The 27,249-nt window shown below is 32.8% G+C and overlaps 1 protein-coding gene across 1 annotated transcript; it reads left to right on the top strand.

Annotated features, from left to right (window-relative positions):
• The first annotated feature begins 4,828 nt into the window (after positions 1-4,828).
• Positions 4,829-25,959, top strand: LOC143237067 (trypsin-1-like). The gene is made up of 8 exons (XM_076475904.1): positions 4,829-4,886; positions 7,336-7,463; positions 9,179-9,189; positions 11,842-11,926; positions 17,278-17,387; positions 19,417-19,682; positions 20,719-20,864; positions 25,660-25,959. Exons 1-8 carry the CDS (start codon positions 4,829-4,831, stop codon positions 25,810-25,812), a joined length of 957 nt encoding a protein of 318 aa, XP_076332019.1. The 3' UTR covers positions 25,813-25,959.
• The last annotated feature ends 1,290 nt before the right edge of the window (positions 25,960-27,249 follow it).

Raw genomic sequence — 27,249 nt, 5'->3', positions numbered from 1 at the left:
TAAAATCTTCAAAAGTTTAATTTTGCAGTAAAATTATAGCGAGATTTTTTTTCTGTTTGATTGAAATCGTATTTAGTTTTCGGACAAAAATATGGTTTTTTCTTAAAATACTTTCCAAATACTAATATTCTCGACAACTGTTTGTTTGTTTTTTTAAGCACAAAGCTACACAATGGGCTATCTGTGCTCGCCCACCAAACCGAAACCCGGTTTTTAGCGTTGTAGATCCACAGTCATACCGCTGAGCCGCTGAGGGGCATTCTGGACAAATTATTTGTATGATAATATTTATGAGCATGTATGTTTTAATTTTATATTTTAAGTTATTTGTTATTGAAACACATTATATAGCGTTTCTTAATTCTGTCTGTATTTAGGACAAGACATTTCAAAATTGGTAGAATGAACATCCGTTTAATACCAGTTTTAGTAACGCTCTTTTCACAAAAGCTGGAAATAATCGATGCCAAGGTAAGTTAGCTACCAGTCTTTCAATTCTTCGTTTAATAAAGAAGTAAACGAAAGAAGTGTAAATTTATGTTAAGTTTGTTAAAAGCGAATTTGTTTGTATAATCACACGCATTTAAAACATACGTTTTATCAAGGGTAACAATACTTCTTTTTTAAGTAAATGTGTACACAATAAGAGAAAATGGAGTAAGATGTTATCAAAAATTACATTATCTGTTTTAAAAAAATAAAGTTGGAATTCTGTAACAAGTAGTTTTTTTCCTTTGAATATATATTTTGGATATTCACACACACAGCTACAGCTATAAGCTAGTCGTTCCTAATTTTAAATTGGCAAATTGGAGGAAGGCTGCTAGTCAACAGCACCCACCGCCAATTTTATGATCAGGTAGTATGATTTCGGAAGACACTTTTGTTGTCTTCGATTATGCTTGTCCTCTTCAGCCATGGAAGCGTTATTATGACAGTCAATTCCTGTTCTTTTATTGGTAAGAAAGTAACACTAAAGTTCATGGTGGATGGTGTTGACTAGTTGTCTTCCCTCCAGCGATTGAGGTAAAATCGTGGAGAAGTATTTCGATTCAAGAGTTTTATTTCAGCAACTCTGAAAATAATCGTATGTTTTGTAGTTCCAAATAGCTAGTGTAAGTTAGTAAGTGGATAAATATTTCTTCAAATATAAATATCACGACCACCAATAAGAGCATGATAACGAAAGCTAATAACTTGCGAAACTCGTTAGTGGTCAAGCAGTATTTACAAATGTTTTCAGATAGAAAATACAGGTTGTTTCAATGACGGAATTCCTATGTACATGTGTGCATGTCACCATAACACTATCCACAATGTAAATCAGCTTATTTCCTTTGTATGAAGCTGGTTGTTCCTCGCCATGTTAGCATTTCTGCAGTTTTCACTCGAAAGCATTTATTTTACTATATTATGTGATTGTATCAAAATTATATTTTGTGTGGTTATGTGAGATACAGTATATATATAATAGAAATATTTTAACACACTATATTAACATGAGGTATGCTTTTATTACAGTTTTAGTTGTTTTGGTGATAAGAGATCAACTAACCACCTAATGTAGCTCTCCAATGTATGGGTAGTACAGTTACTGTAAGATATGAGTACATGTGTGGGCGTAAGACTGCCTAAACATTACTGAAGTTAAAAACAACAGCTGATCGCTTCCACTAAATAGCAACTAATTATTTCTCTCCTTTTACAGGTACATATACATCTGCAGTTTGCATAATTTGATGAAAAGCGTAGATTTATTTTAAATAATAATGCGTTTATAAGTTTAAGTTTTCCTGTTCTAAATATATTGTAAAGATTAAAATAAATTTGTTTCGAACTATTACATTTACGAAGTGTATTAAAACAGTGTCACATTCTCTCAGCCACTTCCATTCACTGGACTTGATTATAAGGAAGTGAAAAACCAAGTGGATGAAATGGAGCTGTCTTTCAAGTCTATAAAATATTATTGATCAATGACTAAATAAATACTGGTTAAGTGGTTAGGGAGCTCGACTCGTAATCTGAGGGTTACGGGTTCGAATTACCGTCACACCAAATATGCTCGCCCTTTAAGCTGTGAGGGCGATATTACGTGACGGCCAATTCAACTATTCGTTGGTAAAAAGAGTAGCTCAAAAATTGGCAGGGGTGATAATGAATAGCTGTTTTCCTCTAGTCTTACACTGCTAAATTAAGGATGGCTAGCGCAGATAGCCCTCGTGTAGCTTTGCGCAAAATTAAAAAAAAAGGCAAAATAAGTCCAAGCTACATTTCTCCGTTCTTACTCACGTTTAGAAAACGTGCTAGAACCAATTACTAGGGCAGAGAGGTAAGAAAGTATCTCTTATAGTTAGGTATAAGGTAGTAGCTTAGGGGGCTGTTGCCTTGGCATGTTGTCATAGAGGAACACTTTCGTACGTCTAAGACAATAGGAGAGGGAGTCGAGACAATGACTTCGTTGTCACGAAGTGTAAACAGAGGAGACGTTGTTGTACTGCTATGACACTTGAGGACAGAAGTTTCCAGTTGCAAAAGAGTGCATGTGAAGGCGTGAATTAACACTCTTACATATGTCAGTATTATTATTCATATTATGCATTATTTGAATGAGGCCAGTGTTGTAGCCACCAATATGCCTTATATAGTATTACAATTATCGTCCTGAAAAGGATGCTTATTTAAATCCCGTGTTTAGTTGATTTATTCTGAACTGAAGTTTAAATGATATACGTAAATGTTTATCAATTACTAACCTTACCTATTTTAGATATCCTTACAAACCAGTGTTCAGAGCTTGTTTCTTACTGACTGAACTCTACATATAAGGACTCAGTAAGTAATATTCTTACCACTTTATCTGCTACAAGTTTGTCATCAAACGATTTCTAGAGAATTAATGACCAGTGTTATTACCACACATACAAATAGGTAGACTCTCACCCTATGGATGAAGCAACAAAGCTGATGGCATATTGACAAAACCTTAACTCTTGTGTTTGCGAAAGGCTAAAACAAGTAATGCTTTCATTGCTAGAAAATTGACAGACAAACCAAGAATTATGTTTCCATATCTTTCAGAACTTTACTTCATATACACTACAACGTATAAACTTATTAGTTCACCAAAACATCAAATACATTTCTGACAAATAAATATAGTTTATAATTGAAAAAAAGAGTCATAATATTAAGAGGACCCTTAGTTATAAATCAAGTTATTATTCTTTCACATTTTATAAATTTAACATATTTACTCTTTTATCATTACAACAACAACGTAAAACCAACGACTTGAAAAGCATACTGAAACATTTATTAACAAAATTTTAAGATAACTACTATTTCATAAACATCTTAGATTATAATATAATTAATTAGCTTTCACACTGTTATTTCGTTTATAATATATGCATTTAATTTATGTACCATTATGTGAAAACAAACACTAAATTTATAACAAGGTACTGCACTAAAGTCACTATAATAGAAATGAATAAAGGCCTGAATGTAAATTATACATGTAAGATTTAAGTTTGTAGGATATTGACTATTTTAAACAGAGTAGAATTAAGTTATTGGCGAATTATCAACAGGAGTATAAACTTATATTTTCTGACTGACGTGTTTGAGATTTTGACCAGTTGCTGTATGCAAGGAAGTGATTAATCTCATTGAATAGTGAGCATAAAATGTTTTTATTCTAAAGTATAACGAATTCAACAAATACAAGAATTCTACACTAACGTTTTTAGAAACTATTGTAAAAATCTTAACTTAAATGAAATGGACATGTACTAACTAATATGGACATAACTTGCAAAAGTTTTATAAAAGCTAATCCAGTATTTTATCAGCTAAGATGCTTAAATAAAGAGTATATTTGGGTGCCTTGAAAAGAATGTTTTTTAAATTATAGCATGAAAATAACTTTGCACTCAGACTAGTAAGAAAACACACTAGATATTTTTACAAATAAATTTTTTAGTATAAATCCTTTGTTAAAAAATCTGAATTTCTGTGTACAAAAGACTTGGACAAAAGACTACTAAATTTTATGAAAATACGCACACATCATTAAAAGGTATGTTTTAAATACTTAGTGTACAAATGTTTTCATAAACCTCGTGTATTTCGTACCAGAAACATTTAAACTAAAGATAATATTTCAGATACTTACATATCTAGCTTAGCCTTACGATAAATTAAACACAATGCTAGTTTCTAACAAGTATATCTAGTACAAGTCTCTATTTATATTATGTTATATAAAATTCGTATTTCATAAAAGCACACTATGCTATTATTAATAATCTGGAATGCGTAGGTTAATCTCAGTGGTATTTAAATATCTAGAAATCATTAGATGACAAATTTATAGCATAAAAAAAGGTAAAAACCATTACTTGTTAAGTTTATATGCATAAAGTTTCAGTTAGCAAGAAACAAACTCAAGATAAAGATTTGTGAAAAAAGGAAGATTAGTAATGGTCAAACATTTGCATAGATCCTTTAAACCTTATTAGATCAAATCAACTCATAATGCTAAATATTAAATTTAAAGCAGGGTTTATGGTCGGCTCCAGTATCAGTGGTATTCAGTGTACAGTATGGGATCGTCAGTAAAAATGATACTGATACCGGTTTATAGTATATTATATGTTGAGAATAATACCTGTTACCACATGTTAAGTCTTAACAGCTTTAACTGAATAGCTCTTCTGGTATTTCAGCTTCTCTTTTCACAGAATTATAAATGTTTGATTTAGTACTTTTGAGTTCGTACCTCAGTCGATAAGCAAATCTCATTGCGAAAATCGGCAATGACATGAATATACGAAAGAAGCGACACCTACACAGTGGAAGAGAACACGAACGTGCCTACGGTAAGTAGATATATGCACGACTATCCCTTACCATTTGGACAGGTTAAACCGCACATGTAACAACGTTTTAGTGAGTTACATTTAAAATTTAATTAAACTGCTTAATTATCATGGTATACAAATAAACTTAACATCAAACTATGTATATATTAAATCAAGTTTTAATATTATATAAACCTTAATTTCTTAATTTTATAAGCAAATGTCTAAAAGCAATATCAGAATATTGGTTTCGTTCTTGAGCCGTCTCATATTCTAGATTTTTTGTATGCCTCCTATAAAACTAAGAAATGTAATACAAAATATTCTCTGTAATTTCATCATCGATATTCCGAGACTATATTTTATACTCTTTGATCTTATTGGGTTAAAAAGTAATAAATGAAAATTTAGAAACCACGTCTACCTCCGACAATTTTTAATTTCCAATTTGCTAACAGATTTTTCTGAGACCGATTTCGTTAAATTTATAACCAATAGAAAGCTTATTTCAATTAATTCATTGCCATAGTCGTCATACTGCGCGAGCTTAAGGATAATTGACAATTTGGTTTGATGTAATAAAATAATTCCCGCGATAACGCGTGCGTGTGTTTTTCTCTTTAAAAAAAACACATCAGGCGAGGTTATATGCTGTGTCACCGAGAGAATCGAACCCCTAATTTTAGTGTTGTAAATCCGCAGACTTACCGCTATCGGAATCCCGCGACAATGTACTGGGAAGAATAATTGAATTTTAACGGCTCAAGTCACATAATTATAAATAACCGGATGTCAGTATCGGCAAACTGATACTGCCGGTACGGTTACAGTGCTATTTTCAGGGTAGTAACTATACAAGTGTGCAAAGTAAATTATTGACTATAACGTTTTCTTCCTTCTAATAATGGATTATATGTACGATATAACATTGGTATTGTGGTGTTTCAACGTTTTTGGTGATGGAAGAAAACATTCAAAAGATTGGAATTTAACTGCGGCAAATGAAATAATTCTGATGACTTTGAGTTAATTTCTATACAAATCGGACGTAGTGTTTAAAAACAATTGTTAAAAGAACATTTATGAAAAATATTATCAAGGCAGAAATCCATCTCCAGTTTCCATTCCTGAAAATGTATAAGAAATTGCTATGATTTCCCATCCAGTTGTCACCGTACATTCTTCAATGGCTGCTCTCAGAAAGTAATGTTTTTTATAGCCTTACAATAGTTATTAGCAAGAAGGACGTCTCAGTGGAAATGATAAAATAAAACGGAATTACAAAAAAATTTTTCTTATGTTTGCATAAAATTCATAACTTCGATTTAAAAAAGAAATTATTTATATGCATTAATGAATAATTATTGTGATAAGTTAGAAATAAGTCAATTATAGAATACTAATTAATGGCATGAGCACATTTACCCAATAGTTGTTTTTATCACACACATAGAAAGAGAGAGAAATTGAGTATGTAAGTGGGTAAGTGATAAATTTATAGGTTTCAGAAAAGTCCCAAAAGTGGTTTCAGTCAGTTATCTGCAGTAGACAGAGCACATTTAGCCCAGTCAACGGTTTCTATCTGTTAAAGATTTTTGTAATGGTTGTAATATGTGTATTCTATTGTCGCTGTTATAACAATTGGCTTTCAATAGCCAGTCTCAGAGTATTTAACGATAATTTTCCTGCTAGACAATTTCTCACTTGGAGATTTTTTTAATGTATAAAATATTTCTGTACAATTTATACAACTTATAATTTTGCGAATTTTGAGACATTATAGTTAACTTTCACGAAAAAAAGGAAAATTGTTGAGATAGGTTAATTGTGATCATAGATTTTAGTAGGTGGAAATATCGCCCTTACACAGTTATGCTTTTCATATTAAAACTGTTTGGGCGTGGCCTATCGAGTAGGGTATCTAACAATTTAAGGTTTGCGAATTTTTGCTGCCAAAACACGTTTCACGTTTTAGATCTGTTAGTATCCTATAAAGGTTAAGATGAAATTCCATTTTTCGATCAGAGAAAAGTATCCAAAGAGTTGACGTTAGATGCTGTATGTGACTTGTTTTCTTCTCTTTAATCTGTCAGTTCAAACTAGGAGATAATTAACGCAGATAGTTTTTTTTTTCAAACCTTGCGCTAATTTGCAACAGTATCAACAAAATTTATGTATATAATTGTAAATATGAAAGAAAAAACGGAAACTGGAACAATTTGATCTTTATAAATTTGCAAGAAATGTTTCTAAGAAGCCTATATTGAATACAGATTTTAAAATAATCGGAGGTGTAAACAAAAAAAATTGTATTATTCAAATAAAAAATTTACGAATAAAAGGCTATTTTGATAATGTCAGAACTCTGCATATTTATAACATTAGACACAAATTTGATATTAAGAATAGTACTGTTTCGTTTTCCATCTTATATTAGAAACTCTAATATATGCCAATATTCTTGCAGCTTCACCCACGGGACCTACATGCATAACCACGTCTTACAAGGGATCATGTGTGGCAGTAAGAGATTGCCCTCAAACTTCTGGCATATCACTTGATGCAAGAGTAAACTCTGTATGTGGAGAGGAGAAGGTATGCTGTCCTGATGAATTACTCTCTGGTAAGTTTTTAGATTAAATAAAATACATAAAAATAACACAACTATCGTCAGAGGATTTTTTATACCTGAGAATGTGGAACTCTGCAGCTACTAAAATTACATTTTGTAACTAGGACTTGTAAAACAGGAGGATAGATTATATATATATTAAAAATGTATTAGTTTTTTTTTTTCAATTTTATTTCGTACAGAAGTGAACATGAGAAATTGGAAACGACTATTAAAAGTAGCATAGCAACAATAAAAGGGATATGTTGAATAAACTTTCTAAAGAAGTAGAGGTGTGCTATGTTTAGGTATTCACTTCAAGCCTCATAGCTTTTATCATTAATAATTCATTTAGTATCATGTTTACAGTTAATGATCCAATGAGCACAAGTTACGTACACATAACTTATGCCACTGTAAGGGAAGACTGGCAATGAATAATTGGTGGTGATGAGATAATAATTATGCGAATGAAAAGTTACTTAATGAATGTGTTAAAACAATAGATAAAACTACTGAATTTTGCGTGATGTCTTAACTAACTTTCACTGTACGACATTATGATGCACACTTTATAGTGTGTACAATAAAAAAATATAAATCTAGAACCATAGACGTGATTTACGGAGCAGAAAAGTTTATACGAAAGTAATTACAAAGTTGCTTGTTTTCTGCTAACAAGTTATTTCTAGTGAGAGTATTACCATAGGTTTTATATTTTTGCTCATTACTGTTTGATATAAATATTACTATATTAGACAGGATTATATAAGGTATAGCGGAAAACAATACTTTGCTATATCTTAAAGTACAGGGTGTTTAGAAAGTCACTGTGCAGTTTTGTAATCAGCATTCATTCAGTCTATTTCAAGCCAGCAAGTGATCACAGTGTTTAGAAACAAAATATGAAGGATCCAGGACTGTATTGATATCAATGGGGTCACTTTCAACGTTGTTTATAATTGTCATTCATATTTACCTCCTGTTATCTATATTGAAACATGTTTGTTAATAAATATAAGTGCACAGTGACTTTCCGAACACCCTGTATAAAATTTTAAAACGAGTAGAATACGAGTATAGTAATGCATGAAAGAGGTAATAAACTGTCATGATACAGAAACCTACTGCACCCAATATTAGAGATTTAAATGAACAACAAACGGTTTATGTTAAACTGGTATTTCTTGGTATTTTCAGAAATGCTATTGGTGGCAATATTCTGAATAACTTTCAGTAATATATTCAGGTCACTGTTTGTTTGCAATTAAGCACAAAGCTACACAATGGGTTATCTGTGCTTTGCTCACAACAGGTGTCGAACCTGATTTCTAGCGATGTGAGTCCACAGGCATACCGCTGTGCCACAGGACACATCCCTGATTTTAAAGCTGCAGCAAAAGGACGATAATTAAGGTTATGGAAAATGCGCTTGATTCACGTTACAAGAACATAATGTCAATATAGAATTAGACAAATTACAAAGTATTTTGTGTTTGGGAATGTAGAAAAGTCAACATTTAATTATATACCAATATGTAATTGAGTGACGTTAAATATCAAGTACGTTCTATGTTGAATATCAAACTGACTGTAATTATGTGTTTGAAATACGAAACAAAAAAAAACTTTATATTTCTGTTTTTGAAGCTATAATTACCTTAAAATCCTATATTCTAATCTAATTCTATTTTTTCAGCGATTTTTATAGTAAGTCATACGTGACGATTTGAATTTTTAGATGATCTTTCAATTTCTGCAAAAACTATTTGTCTTTGTATTTTTATGATAAACACAAAGCTACACAATGGACTATCTGTACTCTACTCACCACGGGTATCAAAACCGCAAACATACCTCTGTGCCACTGAGGGTAGCCCAAATGAGATTTACACTTTGGAGCTGTTGACGCACTATGACCGTTTGGTCGGGCAAGAGTGACTCAGGATTTGTGGATCAGTGCTCTTGAATAGCTCTTTTGTCTCTAGTTTATCAGTTCGAAATTTGGAACAGTTTTGTACAGACTTACTAGAAAATTCTTAAATAAACAAGACTCGCTTATGGGATTTTCAGCAACATAAAACTGCTGTCAGTTTTAGGAGGTTTTTGACGAAAATCTCTAAAAGCAACGTGTCATGGGTCAAAGGCCATCTGATAGGATTTGTTGACTTGCATTCAAAATTGTATTGAACTACTCTTTTGTAAACTTATATCATTAAGTTTGGTATCAAACTGTAGATTATAATTTAAGCTCTTATGTTATACATTACTTAATTTCTCACTTTAAAAATGAATATTAAATAAACACATAAAAACATCGATTTCTGTGTCACATGGTATGTTGAATGTAGCATTGGTTCAAATATTTAATTTGTGATGTCAAAATACGAAGTATATAGTTTTTACGAATTAGAAACTAATAATACTAATATCTAAAAACTAGAATGTAAAATAAAAACCTTCTATCTTTTCTATATTACGAGGTATCACTAATGTACTGAATCAAACACAGTGACCCTGATCATCTTTTTTCATTTTTGGAAACGGTCCATTATATACACTTACTTTTAGGCCCGGCATGGCCTAAAGCGTGTTAAGGCGTGCGACTCGTTATCTGAGGGTCGCGGGTTCGCATCCTCGTCGCGCCAAACATGCTCGCCCTTTCAGCCGTGGGAGCGTTATAATGTGATGGTCAATCCCACTATTCGTTGGTAAGAGAGTCGCCAAAGAGTTGGCGGTGGGTAGTGATGACTGGCTGCCTTCCCTCTAGTCTTACACTGCTAAATTGGAGACGGCTAGCACAGATAGCCCTTGAGTAGCTTTGTGCGAAATGCAAAATCAAAACAAACAAATACATTTACTTTTACATATTGCATGTGAATTACTATTCAAAAATTTAGAACTGCTCAGCTTGTGGCTTTCTCAGCCATTTTGAAATATAATGGAGTCGTCTCTTTCTTCCGAGACAAACCATCGTACTGGTGAGGTGGTTCTTTAGCCTGTTTGAAATTTTGTATTTTTAAGATCCAAATACTATGCGTGTGTTTTTCGTATAGCAAAGCCACAGAGGGCTATCTGTTTGGCCCACCGAGGGGAATCGAACCCCTGATTTTAGCATTATAAATCCGGAGACATACCGCTGTACTAGTCGGGGGCGACTCAAGTACAGCTCAGTTACTAAAGTTGATAAATTATAATGGAAATGTGTGGTATCGATATAGTAATTTGTGATTTTTATTATTATTCTAATGTATGCGTATATAAATGAAACCTAAAAAAGTTTTTCCACCTAGCTCGTATCTACGAAATCCTCCATGAGAGTAATTATTTTATGATTTTGATAATGTAAGCATATGTTTACAAAATGTTAAAGGTTATAAGTAAACATTAAAAAGCTTTTGTATACAAAATATAAGGTTTTTCAACTAAGTATTGAGACACTTTAAATACTTTGTTGTATTTTTTTCTTTCAGAATGTTGAATGTCCAACATACATACTAATTTTTGTTTTAAGATTAAGAATACTTTTATGCATCAGAAAAATTTTATAACTTCCAGATAATTATCAAATGTTTTAAGGAAGCAATTTTTTTTCTGTTATTTTCGCTATCGAATCGAATCTTTGGACGTGTTAGATAAATTTAACTGATCTTGTAACCACCATAAAAAGTTAGGAAAAAATACAAATTAGGCTTTTTTCCTTTTATAATGACTACAAACTTTAACTTAAAACAACTCAAGTGTTTAAACTAAATAGTTTATATGTGATAACATTTTACATATATACATATTTATTATTTTTATCGTATTGACACTTCATCTGTGCCTGGCTAATAATACAGATGTTACAATAATGAGATGTACATGTTTTCATGTTACTGTGTCCACGAATGAAAACTGATCTTTACAAAGTGACCAGTCTTGGCTGTATTTTAACGGACTAATATTGTGTAAAATACAGTTGCAATTCACTTACGCTATAGTTTGTATGTATATACATTATTACAGCTTGCAAATAAGCGGTTAAATTTATTTTTCTTAAAATATATAACATTAGGCGGATGTGCAAACGTAACCAAACAATGTTTTTGTTGTATTCTTCTTTGATACTTGTTTTATACAGATTTATATTTAAATGTAACGAAACAGTGTTTTTGTTGTCTTCTTGTATGGTTCTTCCTTCCGACAGTGGAGATCTGATCATGTTCATAAACCAAACTCTGTAATCATGTACGCTGAAAGATGTGTCTTAATCCAAATTTTGAAACTATTATATAGCATATGACATTCTGATACATGAAAAATGTGTTGTTGTTTTTCTTATACATTTATAATCGAATTATTTTTTTTAATTGTTTTCAGTGTGTGGAAAAAAAAAATTCCAGACTCATTCACTAAAAAATTTAAAGAAGCTCGTACTGCGAATATACAGCATTGGCCTTGGACGGTAAGGATGCTTAAAAATTGACCTTTCAGTTTGTTCCATTGTGGTAACTATGCATTTTTACTCATAATTCATTGCGAATTTACTCGTGTTTATCCACACTCGCACATTAAATGCAAGAGTAGTATTTTAGTAAAACTGGAATATAATGAATTTCTTCTAATATATTTAATTAGATAATTTTTGTTGTTGTAGAGTCTAGACTTTTAAACAACGTAGTAAAACTAACTGAACAGTAAGTATTTAGGCTTTGCCTCTCTTTTTCCCCTTTCGTAAAATCGGCGTAACATTCGCTGGTCTTTATTTGTACGATCCCTTTAAAGATAAAAATGGTAGGAGGATAACGTTTATCGATTCTTTCACATGACTATATTTTATCTGGATCGCGGCATAAATGGTGATTTTAATATTTCTGAACATTTTCTGTTTGTAAGTAATAGTAGTATCAGTACAATATATATTTGTAGAATTCATTTGTATGGCAGTGTCAACAGTAAAAAAAAAGTAGTATTAGATGTGTAATATATTTATGAATTTCCTGTGTTAAAACTGCAGTAAATATATACTTCTGTTACCTGAACCTGTGAGCAGCGTTAGTAGGAAGTAAAATGTTTATTAAACCGAGTTAAAGTAGAATAAAATACGTATATTAATTACGTAATTTTTCTAAGCAAAAACGTTTGTCATAGTTAAATGTCAGTTGGATCCGTCTTTATCCTGACAAAAATACAGTGATGTCGATATTAGTATAATATTTCTTGATAAATAAATGACTAGAACAACATAGTTATAGAAGTTGTAGTTCTTAAAAGAAGTGTTCAGAAAAAGATTCACCAATCGAAACGTTTTAATTTTCATTATTATCAGCATAGGAATCTTCTTTAAATAATGGACTCAGATTTGTTCCACAGCAATCACTCATATTAGTTTAATAAAAAGGACGAATAATTCCTTTGTTATTTATGGTTGAAAACTCACTATAATTCTATATTTTCTATTGAAATTGCCAACAATGTGTAAAGTACTGACGTCTCTAGTAATTCAACTAGATCAAGCATTTTGCTTCATCTTAAAGATGAAACAGTACTTGGATACTCAAACTGAGCAAATATCTAGCTTTGAAGAATTTTCTTAATAAATTTAGAGCTGAAATCAAAGAAGCACTTGTAATTCTCTGAGAATACTGATGTAAAATAACCTGTGGTATGAGTCATAAGCATCCCTTTAACACCTGTAAGGATACGATGATGTTATCATTAAGTCTGTTGACAAAGTCCACTCGGTCGTTGTTTTGTGTACATAGTGAAAGTTGCACGTTTACTTTCAGGTAAACAAAGATATCTGGAAAATGGGTCAAGGTTTTAGGCTTAGTAACTATAGCTGTTAGTAAGTGGTGAGCTGATAAGTGTAGAATTAAGATCCGGAAAAGATCCGGTTGTCCATGTTATAGAGCTGTTGATGGAACCCACACTGCATGGACGAAAGGAGGTTCTTTGATTCGAGGAACCAAACAAGACGAGCATTAGCCATCCTCTCCACGGCCTTATAGAGATAGCTAGTCCAAATAATTGGAGAGAACATCTTATTTCGATGTTCTTTGACCTTGAGGAAGCTTACAACACTACTGAAGTATGGCATTTAGTAGGATCGCCACTCTTATGGGTTGCATGGTCATTCATCCATTTTTATTCAGAACTTTGTAATGGACAGGCAATTCAGTCCATATGGAATCAACGCTTTCCCTTTCTTTCCATAGAAACTTGGGATCTCTCAGGGCTGTATCTTCAGTGTTACACTTTTCAGTATCAAGATTAAAGTTATAACCATGTAACTTGTTCTACTGTTGTAAAGAGCTCTATGTCGATGACTTCCACATCTCATGGCAGTTATCAAACATGAGCTTTATTGATAGGCAACTTCTTTTGGAACCATTATTTTATTCCCGTTTATACCAGTGGTTCTCTACCTTTTCTGGCTTGCGGCACACTACAACAATTTGAACATTTTCGCGGCACACCTGGAAAGCCTTAACGATTTTTTTAGGTACACGTTATACGACAAGCGTTAAAAAGCCTTAGAACGAAAATCACGGCCAAAGCAAGCGATATTAATGTCATTTGCACATTGACAATACTATCGCTTGCTTTGGCAGTGAGTGTCGTTCTAAAGCTTTTTAACGATTTTGTGGAATAGCAGAAAAATCAAAACTTTATATTTTAACATTGTTTTCAATGTGACGCTTGTGCCTGCTTCCGAGAGCAAATCAAATTGAAGTGAGGATCTAACGTAGACAAACAAGCTCGCATTTCATCATCGACTGTAAGAAGCCTCTCTCTCTTTCTGGCTTTGATTTCAGTCAATGCTGAACACCCAATTTCGCAAAACCACGAAGATGCAAATAAAAGCAGAACTTCAACTGCTTTTAAACTGATTGCAGGATATGAATTTTTTAATGGAGATCCAGAACTCATCCAAGCTCTTTTCGGGAAACAATGACTGATAAAATTTGTCGTTTCGTAAATCAATGAGCTGTTCTTCCTCCTCAGTTGTACGATTTGTTGTCTCGATGATTCCGAATAGATAGGTCACCCAGTTATATTCGTCGACAGCAAGTGACGGGAAATAATGTTTTAGTGCGGACTGTAGGTCGCTTAATGTGTTCAAATTTGAGGGACTATTTTCTTCTTTGACGGACATTCGTTAATGGAAGGAAAACAATCAAGAACTGGTTTCGAGGTCTTATTCTTCCACAGCGTCACCTTTTCATTGAAGGCCTTCAGTTTGGACGTTGCAGTAATAATGTTTTCAGATGGTCCTTGGAAACGTTAGTTCAGAGAATTTAATTTGTCAAACAAGTTGGAGAGAAATTGAACCTTCAGCCACCAGATCTCATCATGAAAAGAAAATTCAAAACCTGCTTCCTCAATCTCCAAGAAAGAAATTACTTCAGTTTTTAGTTGGACAAGACGCTTTAACACCTTTCCCTTCGAAAGCCATCGAACTTCAATGTAACAAGTAGCTTTTCTTTCTTTGTGAACCTGACGATGACCGAAGAAAGTCGAAACATTGTTCGCTCCTCTACGTAAAAATTTACGTTTTTACATATATATTTTTCTCTACAAATGGGTTTTTCGACGTCACTAAGTAGCTTTTGTAGTCTGAATCAATCGCCTCACAGAGAAGAGAGAAAAGTCGAGATTGAAGTGGCCGAGACTTGATGAAATTCACCACTTGAATAACTTGATTCATAACATGCTGTAACTCTTTCGGCAAAGATTTGGAGGCAAGCGCCTCTCTGTGAATCATGCAGTGAACAATCGTAATGTTTGGATTTTGTTGGCGCACCAGAGTGACGAATCCCTTCTTTTTTCCTTGCATTGAAGGACAGCCATCGGTGCAAACGCTGACACAGTTACTCCAAAGTAATTTAATGTTTTCATTCACCAACTCGAAAATGTCTTGGCCTTTCGCTGTAATTTTAAATCTTTACAAAATAAATATTCGTTGACGATTTTTCCATCTTCTATGAATCGAACAAAAGCCAGAACTTGAGCTTTTCCACTAATGTCAGTAGATTCATCAACCATAACAGAGACAATTCAATTTTAGGCGCTTCGAAGTGTTTGCAAACTTGATCCTTCGAATCTGATGACAAGTCTATAATTCTGCGCGAAATTGTGTCATTGGATAGTGAAACTGTTTTGCCAACAACTGAGCAACCTTATAACTTGCAATCAATTCTTTTCGAGCAGTTTCATGTAGTTCACAAGCTTCCTTGATTGTTCATGTTGTTGAGCCGCGAGATTCTCGAAATATTATTTTGGTTTATCCTTTACAGCTGAATGTTTTGTTTCCACGTGTATCTTCAGTTTGCTAGGTACAATCGCCTCGTTCGATAAAGCTGCATTGCAGAGTAGGCAGAATGGTAATTGAGGATGTTTCGATTCCAAAGCGATAAAACCGTATTCGATGTATTCGTTTTGTACTTTCGTTTGATTCCTTGCTTTTGATTCAACACATTCTCCTTTGCAGCACTAGACTTACTTAAATGTTTTTCCATGGATAAATGATAAAGCTAATTCATACACGATAAGCACGAAGTTCTGCAGTTGATATAAAATTCCTTCCTTCAGAGTAGTAGCTGTAGCTTACCGCAGAATGAGAACCTGTTCCTGAAAGCAGTTTGATTGTTTGATGCATCATTTATGACGTACGAAGTTCTTGTTGCGCCACAATTAAACTAACAGTCGAACCGTTGCAGTCGAGAATGAAATTTAAGTATGAACTTCTCAGTGCTCGAGTTCAATGAAAACCATCGAATGTTTTGGAAGGTTTCAGAGTGTCTCTATAGTAACTTTTATTACGTGATGTGCTCAACTTGTTGAAAGAAAGTTGAATGTGTCTCAAAAACACCGCGGCACACCTGCACAGGTTGAGAATCACTGGTTTATACAGATGATTCGAAATCAGGTGATTCAATGGGTTCTGCACAAACGTGTGACTCGATGATTCCTCACAGATTCCCTCTATAATTTCCGAGTTCACTTTCGAGCCATTTTTCTTACCCGGACTCACGTGAAAGATTTGGAGTACATAGATTGCACTATCCATACCTCGGCTAGATTGCACTATCCATACCTCGGCCTGGAATGGCCGGGTGGTTAGGACGCTCAATTCATAACCTGAAGGTCGCGAGCTCGAATTTCCCGACAAACCAAACATGCTCATCCTTTCAGCCGTTAAAACGTTATAATGTGACGGCAAATTCCACTATTCGTTGGTAAAAGATTAACCCTAGTCTGACTTTGCTAAGTTAGGGAAGGCTAGTGCGGATAGCCCTCGTGTACCTTTGGGCGAAATTCAAAACAAATAAATTCTCGTTATTTCTTGTTTAAATTATTTCGTTAATTTAAAACAACATTTACATTTCCTAATTAAGTCAGTCATGATTCCTGGACAATATCTAATTTAACTGCCTTACTTAATCCACGGTCCCCTTATAACAGAAGTGATTATGTCTCAGAAAACCAACTGTCTGTGTATATGAACTGTGGCTACTGAAAATAAACTTCAAGTGTTTTTCCTTGACTCTTTGAACATTCCGGTTATATGGAGAGTCTAGAATCAAAAGGAATGGAAAACATGATTTGTATATATACACACACACACACACACACACACGTAGAAGAAAAAAAGAGGTATGACACACATTGTGTCAGTACACTGATGTCTTCACAGATAGACAAGATTAAGACCACAACCAGGGATCCACATAATAATGTGGATCATATTGAAAACTGCAAACTTTTCGCCTTTATGAAACTGAAATATTATTTGTATCAATAATTTTGTAGGCTGCTGTCTTTTATCACGTAAAAGGTAATCCTGGTATACGTTCATGTGGTGCAACTTTAATTACTGCTCGTCATCTTCTCACTGCTGCTACGTGTGTATCGTATGCTGGGTAAGTAATATTTTATAGTTTTGTAAAGTGTTGTTTGAAGCCCAAAGTAATATTAAGAACGGATATATATATATATTATGCAGTTTAAAGTTATGTTAAATGCACTGTAAACTTTGAGATCAGTAACTTAAAAGATTTCCGCTGTATGGTGAAAATACCAAATTAAAGCTGTTAAACAATTTACCAAATGCATGTTTTTAAAGTTAAAATACACAGGTTAGTTTACGCAAAAAATAGAGGGTGTTCGAACGTACCCGTAAAAATAAGAATATTTTATGCTTATAAATAATTGTAGCATTTATTAGCTTTGGTACAAAAAAACTAAAATGTACAAAATTTTATTCTGATAAAATACGTAACTTCAAGAGATGAAATTTTGCAAATACAGTCACGATATCAACAGCTATAAATGATCTAATAAAAACGCTTTAGGTGTGGAAAAAAGTTGCGACCAATAAAGGATTTAGAGTGCAACAGAAAGGAATGAAATAAAAAATTATTTATCAAAAAATCGTTTCGTTTCTTAGTCGATTATATGATAACCTTGAGTACTCTTGTAACTGCTATTAGTTTCTTCTTATGTAAATCGTAACACATACTAAAATATGTTGAAACAACCGAACACAGTTTTACAGCAGTAATCGATATACATATCAGCAAACGAAGGTTGACATTTAAAAAGAACAACATTTACGACAAACATGTTTATTTTATAAATCATAGGCATAGCGGAATACAACTAATTCCATATTCAGTACCCAAAAGTAGAAATATAAATATTTTTATGTTCAATTCAATTATAAAATATACTTTCTTAAAGATCTATCACAGCCAACTGCGGAAAAATCAAAATCGAAAGTGAGATAGAGAAGTTATAAAACGTGAGCGTAAAATACCTATGTTCCAATGCCGGCTTAAAGAGCCTCTCATGGTTCACAGAGGTTCTAATGTAACGATTAAGTTCCTTTATTATCCAATCATAGTTGAGTGTAGTAACCATAAAAAATCCATTCGTACACCTTATCTCCCCTGGGGGGATCTTCAGGAATCTTTTTTTTCTCTCTTTTTTCGTAAAGAAGTATTTATTATTAGCGGTACAAATTGAAACCATTTTTTATTTTCTTCTTAACGAACACTGCTTATTGGGTATATAACAAAAAATGCGGTCCAAACACGTAAAATATCCCATTTGGCTCAGATTTTAACAGCAAAACATTAAGGTTTTGATACCCGTATTTTGCAGAAACGGATAATATATTTTATAGCATTGCGCTTAATAACAAAAAAAAAAAAATCTGAATTCTGTACATGTATAACTTTTCTTGAATGAAAGAACAAATATACGGAGACTTTCGTGCCATGAAGGAGACTCACCATTACATCATTATTTTGACGCAAGTTCAAGGTACAAACAAAATTAGAATATTACATTTCTTTTGTGATGCTAGTACGGGGTATTATATAGCACACCACAGCCTTGATAAATTTGTATTCTTTTGTTCAGGTAACATACAAATAATTTTATTTTAGTTTAGTTATGACATTATTCCTGTAAAGTTGAAACAAAACTATATAACATATAGTAGAAATAATAATAAACAGTCAAAACAAATTCATTTTCGTACCTCGATGAACTAAGAAGGTCGAAACATTGTTCTCTGCTTTATGAGTAAAGTGTCAACACCCATACCAGCTGTTCTGAGATACATTTATACTTCGAGTAGGTTTCTCGTCATCACGAAATTCATTTTTACGACAAGCTTTATTGTTGAAGTATTTGTTTTCGGAACAATTTCTGAGCTAAAACAGCAAAAAAACTTTGCCTCACGTACTTGGAGAATCAGCTCATTTGCAATTTGAAATGAAAAAAAAATATGCATAACGTACTGTGCAGTATTAGTTAGTTGAGATTCTCATTAATTATATTTTCTCTTGCACTTAAAGTGTTATATATCATAGTAATTGTAATTCATAAGAGCTCCAAGGTTTTAATGATAAAACTATCTTATCTTTTTATATTCCGATTAAGAACTGCGAGGAATTTTTCGATACTGCTTGGACAAAATCATATAGAAACTCAAGACTCGAAAAAGCAGGAAATTTTTCTTGAGTCATTAATAACGCACGAGAATTTCGAACCTCTACGGTTTGAGAATGATTTAGCCATCCTGAAGCTTGAAAGACCTGTTGAGTATTCTGACAGTATCAGTCCAGTCTGCCTACCGTACAACCTTTCAACGAAGAACATTGATGCTAAGACAGCCTATATAACAGGATGGGGCCAAACGACACCAGGTATAATGTATATTTAGCATCATTGCATAACATGTAGATAAACAATAATATATATATGATTTTACACAGTGAAACATAAACCTTTAGGGGTTACTTAAGTCCTTTCTTTTGTATCTGTTTATCTCAAAACACTAGCTTAAGCTTACGTGTGTGTTTTAATTGCTTTGTTAATGTATGAAGTGCGGTTGTTTGTTTCACTCTTATATATAAAATTTTCCCTAGTCAGACAGAAGTGAATTTGTAGACTTTAACGCTAAACTCCGGGGTCCTAGCCCTTGCGATTTACAGAGCACGGATAGTCTATTGAGTAGCTTTACGCTGAAATAAATAAACAAATATTTCATAAATGAACAATATAATTAAATGTTTTTACATAATTCTACAATACTAAGCGTTATTCAAACAAAGTAAAATCATTTCTTATCAATGTAGTTTTGGAACTACGTATTTATAAAATGTAATACTCTAAAGAATACAAATTAAAGCCAGCCTATACTATTACTCGGATAACGAATACCTCCGTTAATCACAAAGTTTCACTTTAAATTAATTACAATACTTTACTGACAGTTTTATTTCTGGAAGATAGGGAATATTATAAAAATATAAATTGTAAAATACTGCTGTTAATGCGTTTTGGATACTACTGACGTATGAATAGACGGTGTAGTTGCATTTGCTTCAGTAAACGAAACGCTCTTTCAATTCGTATTACTTTAGGTGCATTATTTTATTAACACAACTGCAGTAAGATTTACTAACAAATATTTCGATAAAAACTTCAAGTATTTCTAAGTAGGTGTATTGCACGTTAAATTAAAAATGGTAGCCATCCAACAAAATATAAATTTTATACCTTATTATCGAAACTACTTTAAACTAAAAACAAATAGCATTTACACAACAATTAATGTGTTAGCATAAAGGTCTAGGACACTATTAATGTTCAGAGACATTATTGTATAAGGTAGTATATTTTAAGATTTTAATTCTTCTATAAAAATTGGTGCAAAATAAAATGAAACTTTGTCTTTAGGAGGAGAATTTAGCAAAAATATGCAGGTCCTTCACGTACCCACCTGGAATCAAAAAGACTGTCAAGACAAATATGAAAATACAACGACCATTATCAAAACAATGCTTTGTGCTGGTCATCCTGAAGGAGGAACTGATGCTTGTATGGTAAGTGGGAAAAGCTGCAATCATTGTTGTCTAAGTATGTTGTAAATAGATTATAATAAATTTTAAGAAAAGAACGATGTAACTGTTACAAAGAAGAAATTAGATATTTACGTGTAAACACAAAGGCAATTTCTGGAAAAGTAAGATTTCGCTTCTCCATCTGATTTGTTATTACTATCTCACAATATTTCAAATAATTTTAATTATATTTATACATGCTCTGTTGATATAATGCAGACGTATATATTTTTATTTATGCTACGCAACTCAAATGAAGAATGCCTGTAACATTTAAACGAAAAAAGCTGTCCCATTTTGCGTTTTGTGTGCGTGATATTCTAAATAGTGTCTAACCGAAATGTAAGTTGAGTAGGCTGCGGATACACACATCAAGCCTGTGATTTAGACTCCAATGCCCCAGCATGGCGTTTCAGGGAAACATTAGAAATTATTTTAGAACGTTCACTAATGTGTTTGATAAAGGGCAAAGATGCACATAGAAGTGCACTAAAGTCAACAAAGGTTAATTCGAACCAAACTGCACTTTAACTGAAAAATCGTATGTGCAACCACTTGTAAACATCCAGTATTTACATTTTTATTACGCAGAAATATTATATTAATTCAAAATCTTTAAGGCAAATATTAGCTATGTGCGCCTTAGGAAAATGACTAAGAAAGGAAAACGCTAATGATTCAATTAAATAAATAAACCTCGTTTACCAAAATAGTTGTATGATACGAAAGTGAAAATTAGCGGCAAATACCCAAGAGTGACTTAAGACACTCGAATGTCGCAGGTTCGAAGCCTGTCACACCAAACATGCTCGTTCTTTCAGCCGTGGGGGTGTCATAATTTGACGTTCAATCACATTATTTCTTGGTAAAAGAGTAGCCCAAGAGTTGGCGGTGAGTGGTGATGACTAGTTACCTTCCCTCTAACCTTACACTGATAAATTAGGGATGGCTAGCGCAGATAGCCTTCATGTGCCTTTACGTAAAATTCAAAACAAATCAAACCAAACCCAATAGTGACAAAACAAAAATCAGAAATTGTAATATCCTATATTTTTTCCAATGTGCTTTGTATTAGGTGACACAAGTTTTGGTTTAATATTAATCAGGTAAATAATTGAAATCGTTTTCAAAAACGTAGTTTGTATAAAGTTATATTCCAAGATTCCAAACTTATTTTCATATTTTATTACAGTTTACAGCATTTACACAAAATGCAAGTAAGATTAGTTTTCAGAAGAGGTAGGACGTTTCGATCGTTATCAAGTAGAGTTTACGAAGTAAGAAAACATTTGTACATTTTCCAAAATTATTTCCTAATGTACAGGCATAATTCTCAAGTCTTTCAAGCCTTGTAATAAAATGCGAAATAAATACGTCAATTGGCGAAGTGTTCGTTCTAACATTTTGAGTAACAGCTATGCATTAATGTGTATGATTTTAATAACATTTGAATTTTCTACTGTTTTTATACTTTTTACTATTGGTGGGGTCTACCTATTCTACCATATTGAGTAATATAATATACCAATAATCTATGTTTTTGCCTTTTACAATATCCGTTGTGAACAGCTCATAAATTAGATTTTGCCAATTAACTCATTTTCTAAGTGACATACAAAGTAAAGTGCATGAGTAATTATTGGAATCAACAGTAACATTGAATGTATCTGTATCTCACAGCGGCTAGTATGGGTATTAACACTTTTATTGATAAGGAAAGAACAACGTTTCGACCTTCCTGGGTCATCTTTAGGTTAAGAGAGTTTGCAAGTGACTGTTGCCGGACACGTCTTCGGACGAGAGTTGTAATTCCTCAGTTACGACAAACATTGTTATCAATAAAGTCAGAGAGGTTGTGGATTCAATATATAGTTTAAATATTAAATATCAGTTCAAAGTAAAAAAAAAAAAGTTATGAAATTTCACATTGTAGAATAAGTTGATATTATCGTTCGTGTAAAAACTAAACATTTACAGACGCGCTAAAACCCGTTTGGAAATAACTTGTTCATGTTATTATTGAACAAACAGGCACAATAAACCATGTAAGCAAGTGTGTTTTTATCTTGCTCTCCTTCTTCAGATATTAGAAGGATGATATTTGAATCTTCAGAATTATGAGTTTTAGTAGCAGACTTGAAAGAGATAAAAATGACTGCACCCATACGAGTTTATCCAATGCAGATTGGTTAGAAAACGGGTTAAAACCGTAGCATGGTCTAAAGTCATGCATCTGTGTAAACGCATTTTTTGTTTAGTCACAAATATATCCAATCACTGAACTAGGATGAAAGAGTGGAGAATTAAAATGGCACCTAATAATCAATCAACGACATATGCAAATATTTTCAATATGTATCATAACTAACAGTTGTTGTCCACGAATAAGACAAAATAAAGAATGCTATTATAAACAAGCAAAAGTACCGAACTCCAGTAATGGGAAATGTTTAAATTAATATCTAATTTTTTATTACTTTATGGACTTTAAAATGATTAATTGTGTTGCACTCTTGGTTTCACTGAAAGCTAAAGCTCTAAGTTACTTATATCACCCACCGTGAAAAGTACTGTTGAACATTTCAGTCATGCTGGGGTTAAGCCGCTCAACAATAATATAAGATAAATCTATATATTTATTCTTTAGGTTACGTTACATTTTAAAACGTGAATTATAGTGTGATAATTCCTAACAACTTAATGTAGAATATTCTGCTTGTGAAATAGAATTTAGGATCAACATCGTTCATGTATGTTCTTCCGTCATTTCAAAAGTGAGTGTTGGACTTTGCCTGCGTGCGCAGCTTTTCAAACTCGGAACCGGAAGAGGTCGCTCGCTGTAAACGGGAGACAGACGATCGTGTGAACAGACACCACGGTTTGAAATATATATAAGATAGTTGAAACTCTTTCCACCACAAATAAAACGTACAGCAAATAAAGAAAGAAGACGCAATAAACTATTTACAACAACCAGTGACTCGCAGTAGTAGTAAACAGGGTGCATTGGCCCACTAGCCATAATTGTGACAATTATATAGAAAATATAACTGATATACTAATAATCATGACAGCTCCAAGTCTATACTGAGAAAACAATGTGCAGCATAGTAGTAATAAGTAGAGCAAATTTTCACACGTATGACGGAAGTTAGAATCCAGAATGAAGATAGCATTAAATACGAATACAGAAAAAAGGAATGCACACGACACTAATCGTTTGTTTCAGTAAATTTATGTAAGATACCACACATGGGAAATAGAATAAAATATGTTCTATCTGTAAGTAAGCAGTTATAACTACATAAATGAAACCTACAGCAAACTAAAACTTGTCGGTAAACGAGCAAATTAAATGTCTACAGCATAATAATAAAAAAATTGTACTAAAACTGTACATATAAGGCAGAAAGTGCACCGAAACTAATAAATGGTAGCAATACTCCTACACGTGAAAGACAGCATACTAGCCCTAACTAACTGAGCACTAGCAAAGAGCATCACTTGGTGCTCTAGTACCCAGTAGTAGGGAACGAACATGAAATAAAATGGTGGCCGAAAACATTCTCCCAAAAATCGTTTTATATTTTTTTTTCCACCAGAATCTTACTGGGTTACATAAACACAACGAAATCAACACTTACAGTGGCAAAAAGTTGACAGTCGCTTCGCCACAAGATTAAAAAAAAATTAAAACAATTTTTTCATCTGACTTACTGATCGCTTCAGAGAGCCGAGATCAACAACAACTAAACAACGTCGTCCAACGTTTTCTCTCTGTAAGTGGTTCAATGTTGCTACATATGAATGGATAGGTATGTGACAGTTTCTAAAAGTAACGTATATAGTTTATCCATATAAAGCATAAAAAGTAAACAAACAAGAGTATTAAAAATTATGAATCTTGAAATGACGAAGAAGGAATCTTGCTATAAAAATAGTGAATCAGTAATTATAATTTATAAAATTTGATCCTAACTTTGGTCTACAGAAATGTATAAAGATGTCGAAGTTGGGGTTAAAATTGATAGCTTTGGGATTGTGGTTTTAATTTTTCTTTAGGACATTTTGTAGCAAGATCCTTGCGTCATTTGAAAATTCATAATTTTTGTTATACTCCTGTATACCATACAACTAGTACATAATAACAATTATTTATGTGAAACATAGAACATACAGCTTACAAAATATATAATTATATTGAAGCACAATGTAATGTTTGTTTGTTTGTTTTGAATTTCGCACAAAGCTACTCGAGGGCTATCTGTGCTAGCCGTCCCTAATTTAGCAGTGTAACACTAGAGGGAAGACAGCTAGTCATCACCACCCACCGCCAACTCTTGGGCTACTCCTTTACCAACGAATACTGGGATTGACCGTCAAATTATAACACTCCCATGGCTGAAAGGGCGAACTTGTTTAGCATGACGGGGATGCGAACCCGCGACCCTTAGATTACGAGTCGCACTCCTGAACACGCTTGGCCATGTCGGGCCCCACAATGTAATGTAAGCGTAAGCATTAACTATAAAATGTGTAACATACTAATTATAACCCACACTAATATTAAACTTAAAATACAATCGTACAGCAAAACACGATATAAATTTCAGTAAATATGTGTACGAAAAACAAAAGAACACCATAACAAACATAAGAAACCGTTAATTTGTATCTGATAAAACAACTTTAGAATTGATTTTTTTTTATTTGGCTGGTGTTAATCTTGAACACGTTTTACAGTTATCACCAAATATCCTAACACAATTTTTTACAGGGTTTTTCAGGAAGTCCATTGGTACTTCTGGAAGAAAACAAGTTCAGTGTTGTTGGCATACTGTCCTTCGGGCGTGGGTGTGGTGGACCCTTCCCTGCTGTGTATACAAGAGTCACAGAGTACCTCGACTGGATTGAATCCAATCTACATTGAATAATGTTTTTTTCACTCTTACCGTTTTGCACAAGGATGTGGTAACATGATTTTAGAATGTCTCTGTTTTTCTTTTTATCAGTATATTCCCTTATTCAATATTCTCAAGATAGAGATAAATAAATCCAGATTATTTGAAATGTTTAAGCTTTGAGTTCCAGTTGAGAAAATTAATGTAAAACAGTTCAATGTGGTACATTTTCACAAGACTGTATTTTGTCTTTAATAAGACAGATTAGAAAGGTAAAATCTCATTTTAAAATGTTATACAGTATCTTAAGTAAAAACAAACACAATAGTTTCTAATTTAAATGCACTAATTCTTTACTTTATTAGAGCTGCACACACACACACAAAATACTCCATTTATTTACAAAGTAGAATGATAACGTCATAAATTAATTTTTTGCTTCAGTAATAAAACTGTAAAGATGTAATGATATCTTGATTAGTTTGTTTCACAGTTGCTGAGAGAAAAGATTTCTGAAACTTTCAAAGGTGCATGAAAGTGCTCATTTAGCAGAAACAGTTAACAATTTTGATTAGAGAAAATAAGAAAAATAAATTGAAATACTTCGACACTATTATTACAAATGACTTATTGTATATAGTTTCGGCCACAGACCAATTTCAGGTAGAATTTCCTGGTTTTGGAAACAGTTACGTTGTACAGTAAATTCATTTCTGATAAAAGTGTTAGGAGTATTTTTAGTTTATTTTTCATTTCTTTAACGAAACTACTACAAAGACTATCATATGGCAATCAAGAATCAGTCTAAAACTACTTATTTCAGACGGAAACTTAACCATCAAATTACTAGATCATAATGAACATTTTCCCACACATTCAACACTCTAGAATATTCTCAATAGCTTTTCATACCCAGGTTGGAGGAAGAATATTTTCTTATAATCAAAAGGTAAACTGAAAGTTCAACGACTTACGATGATGTTAAGCTCTTTCAGCACTCTCTGATATTGCTATTTTGGAACAATAATAATTTCAGTAAAAGAGCGACATTTGATGCTAAAAAAGGGCATTATTCACCCATGATCATTTGTTATGCTGAGGACCCGTGCATTTCCGCAATTTTACAATAATTAATAATTAGCAATGTTTAAATGCTATTATAAGTAAAATTAAATCCATACTTAAATATTTTGCATGCTAGGCACTAATGAATCTAAAAAGACTCAAAACAATTATCTCCGGATCGCTGTGCAATGTTCTTTCAGTTGTTCAATAACACTTTTGAACAGAAAGTTAACATTTTTTAAAATCGAAAATGTATTTCTAATATCACTTTCCTCTGCTGACATTATAGCTATTAATCGACCACCATGATTTCTTATTTGCCCATTTAATCATTGATCTAATTTTTGCTCGCTTGCTCCCGTCTTTTATAGCCCACTCAATTACTCTTGGCGATATTTGTC

Source organism: Tachypleus tridentatus, chromosome 2 (genome assembly GCF_004210375.1).
Source record: "Tachypleus tridentatus isolate NWPU-2018 chromosome 2, ASM421037v1, whole genome shotgun sequence".
NCBI classification, from domain to species: domain Eukaryota; kingdom Metazoa; phylum Arthropoda; class Merostomata; order Xiphosura; family Limulidae; genus Tachypleus; species Tachypleus tridentatus.
Note: the sequence above shows the minus strand (reverse complement) of the source record. Positions and strands in the feature narration are given on the sequence as shown.

What these genes read in the sequence shown, in the direction of transcription:
- LOC143237067 (XM_076475904.1), top strand. Translation starts at nt 4,829, where the DNA reads ATGAATATACGAAAGAAGCGACACCTACACAGTGGAAGAGAACACGAA. An exon ending in TACAGCATTGGCCTTGGACG is followed by an intron (nt 11,927 to 17,277) that starts GTAAGGATGCTT and finishes ATAATTTTGTAG; the next exon opens with GCTGCTGTCTTTTATCACGT. An exon ending in GAGGAACTGATGCTTGTATG is followed by an intron (nt 20,865 to 25,659) that starts GTAAGTGGGAAA and finishes AATTTTTTACAG; the next exon opens with GGTTTTTCAGGAAGTCCATT.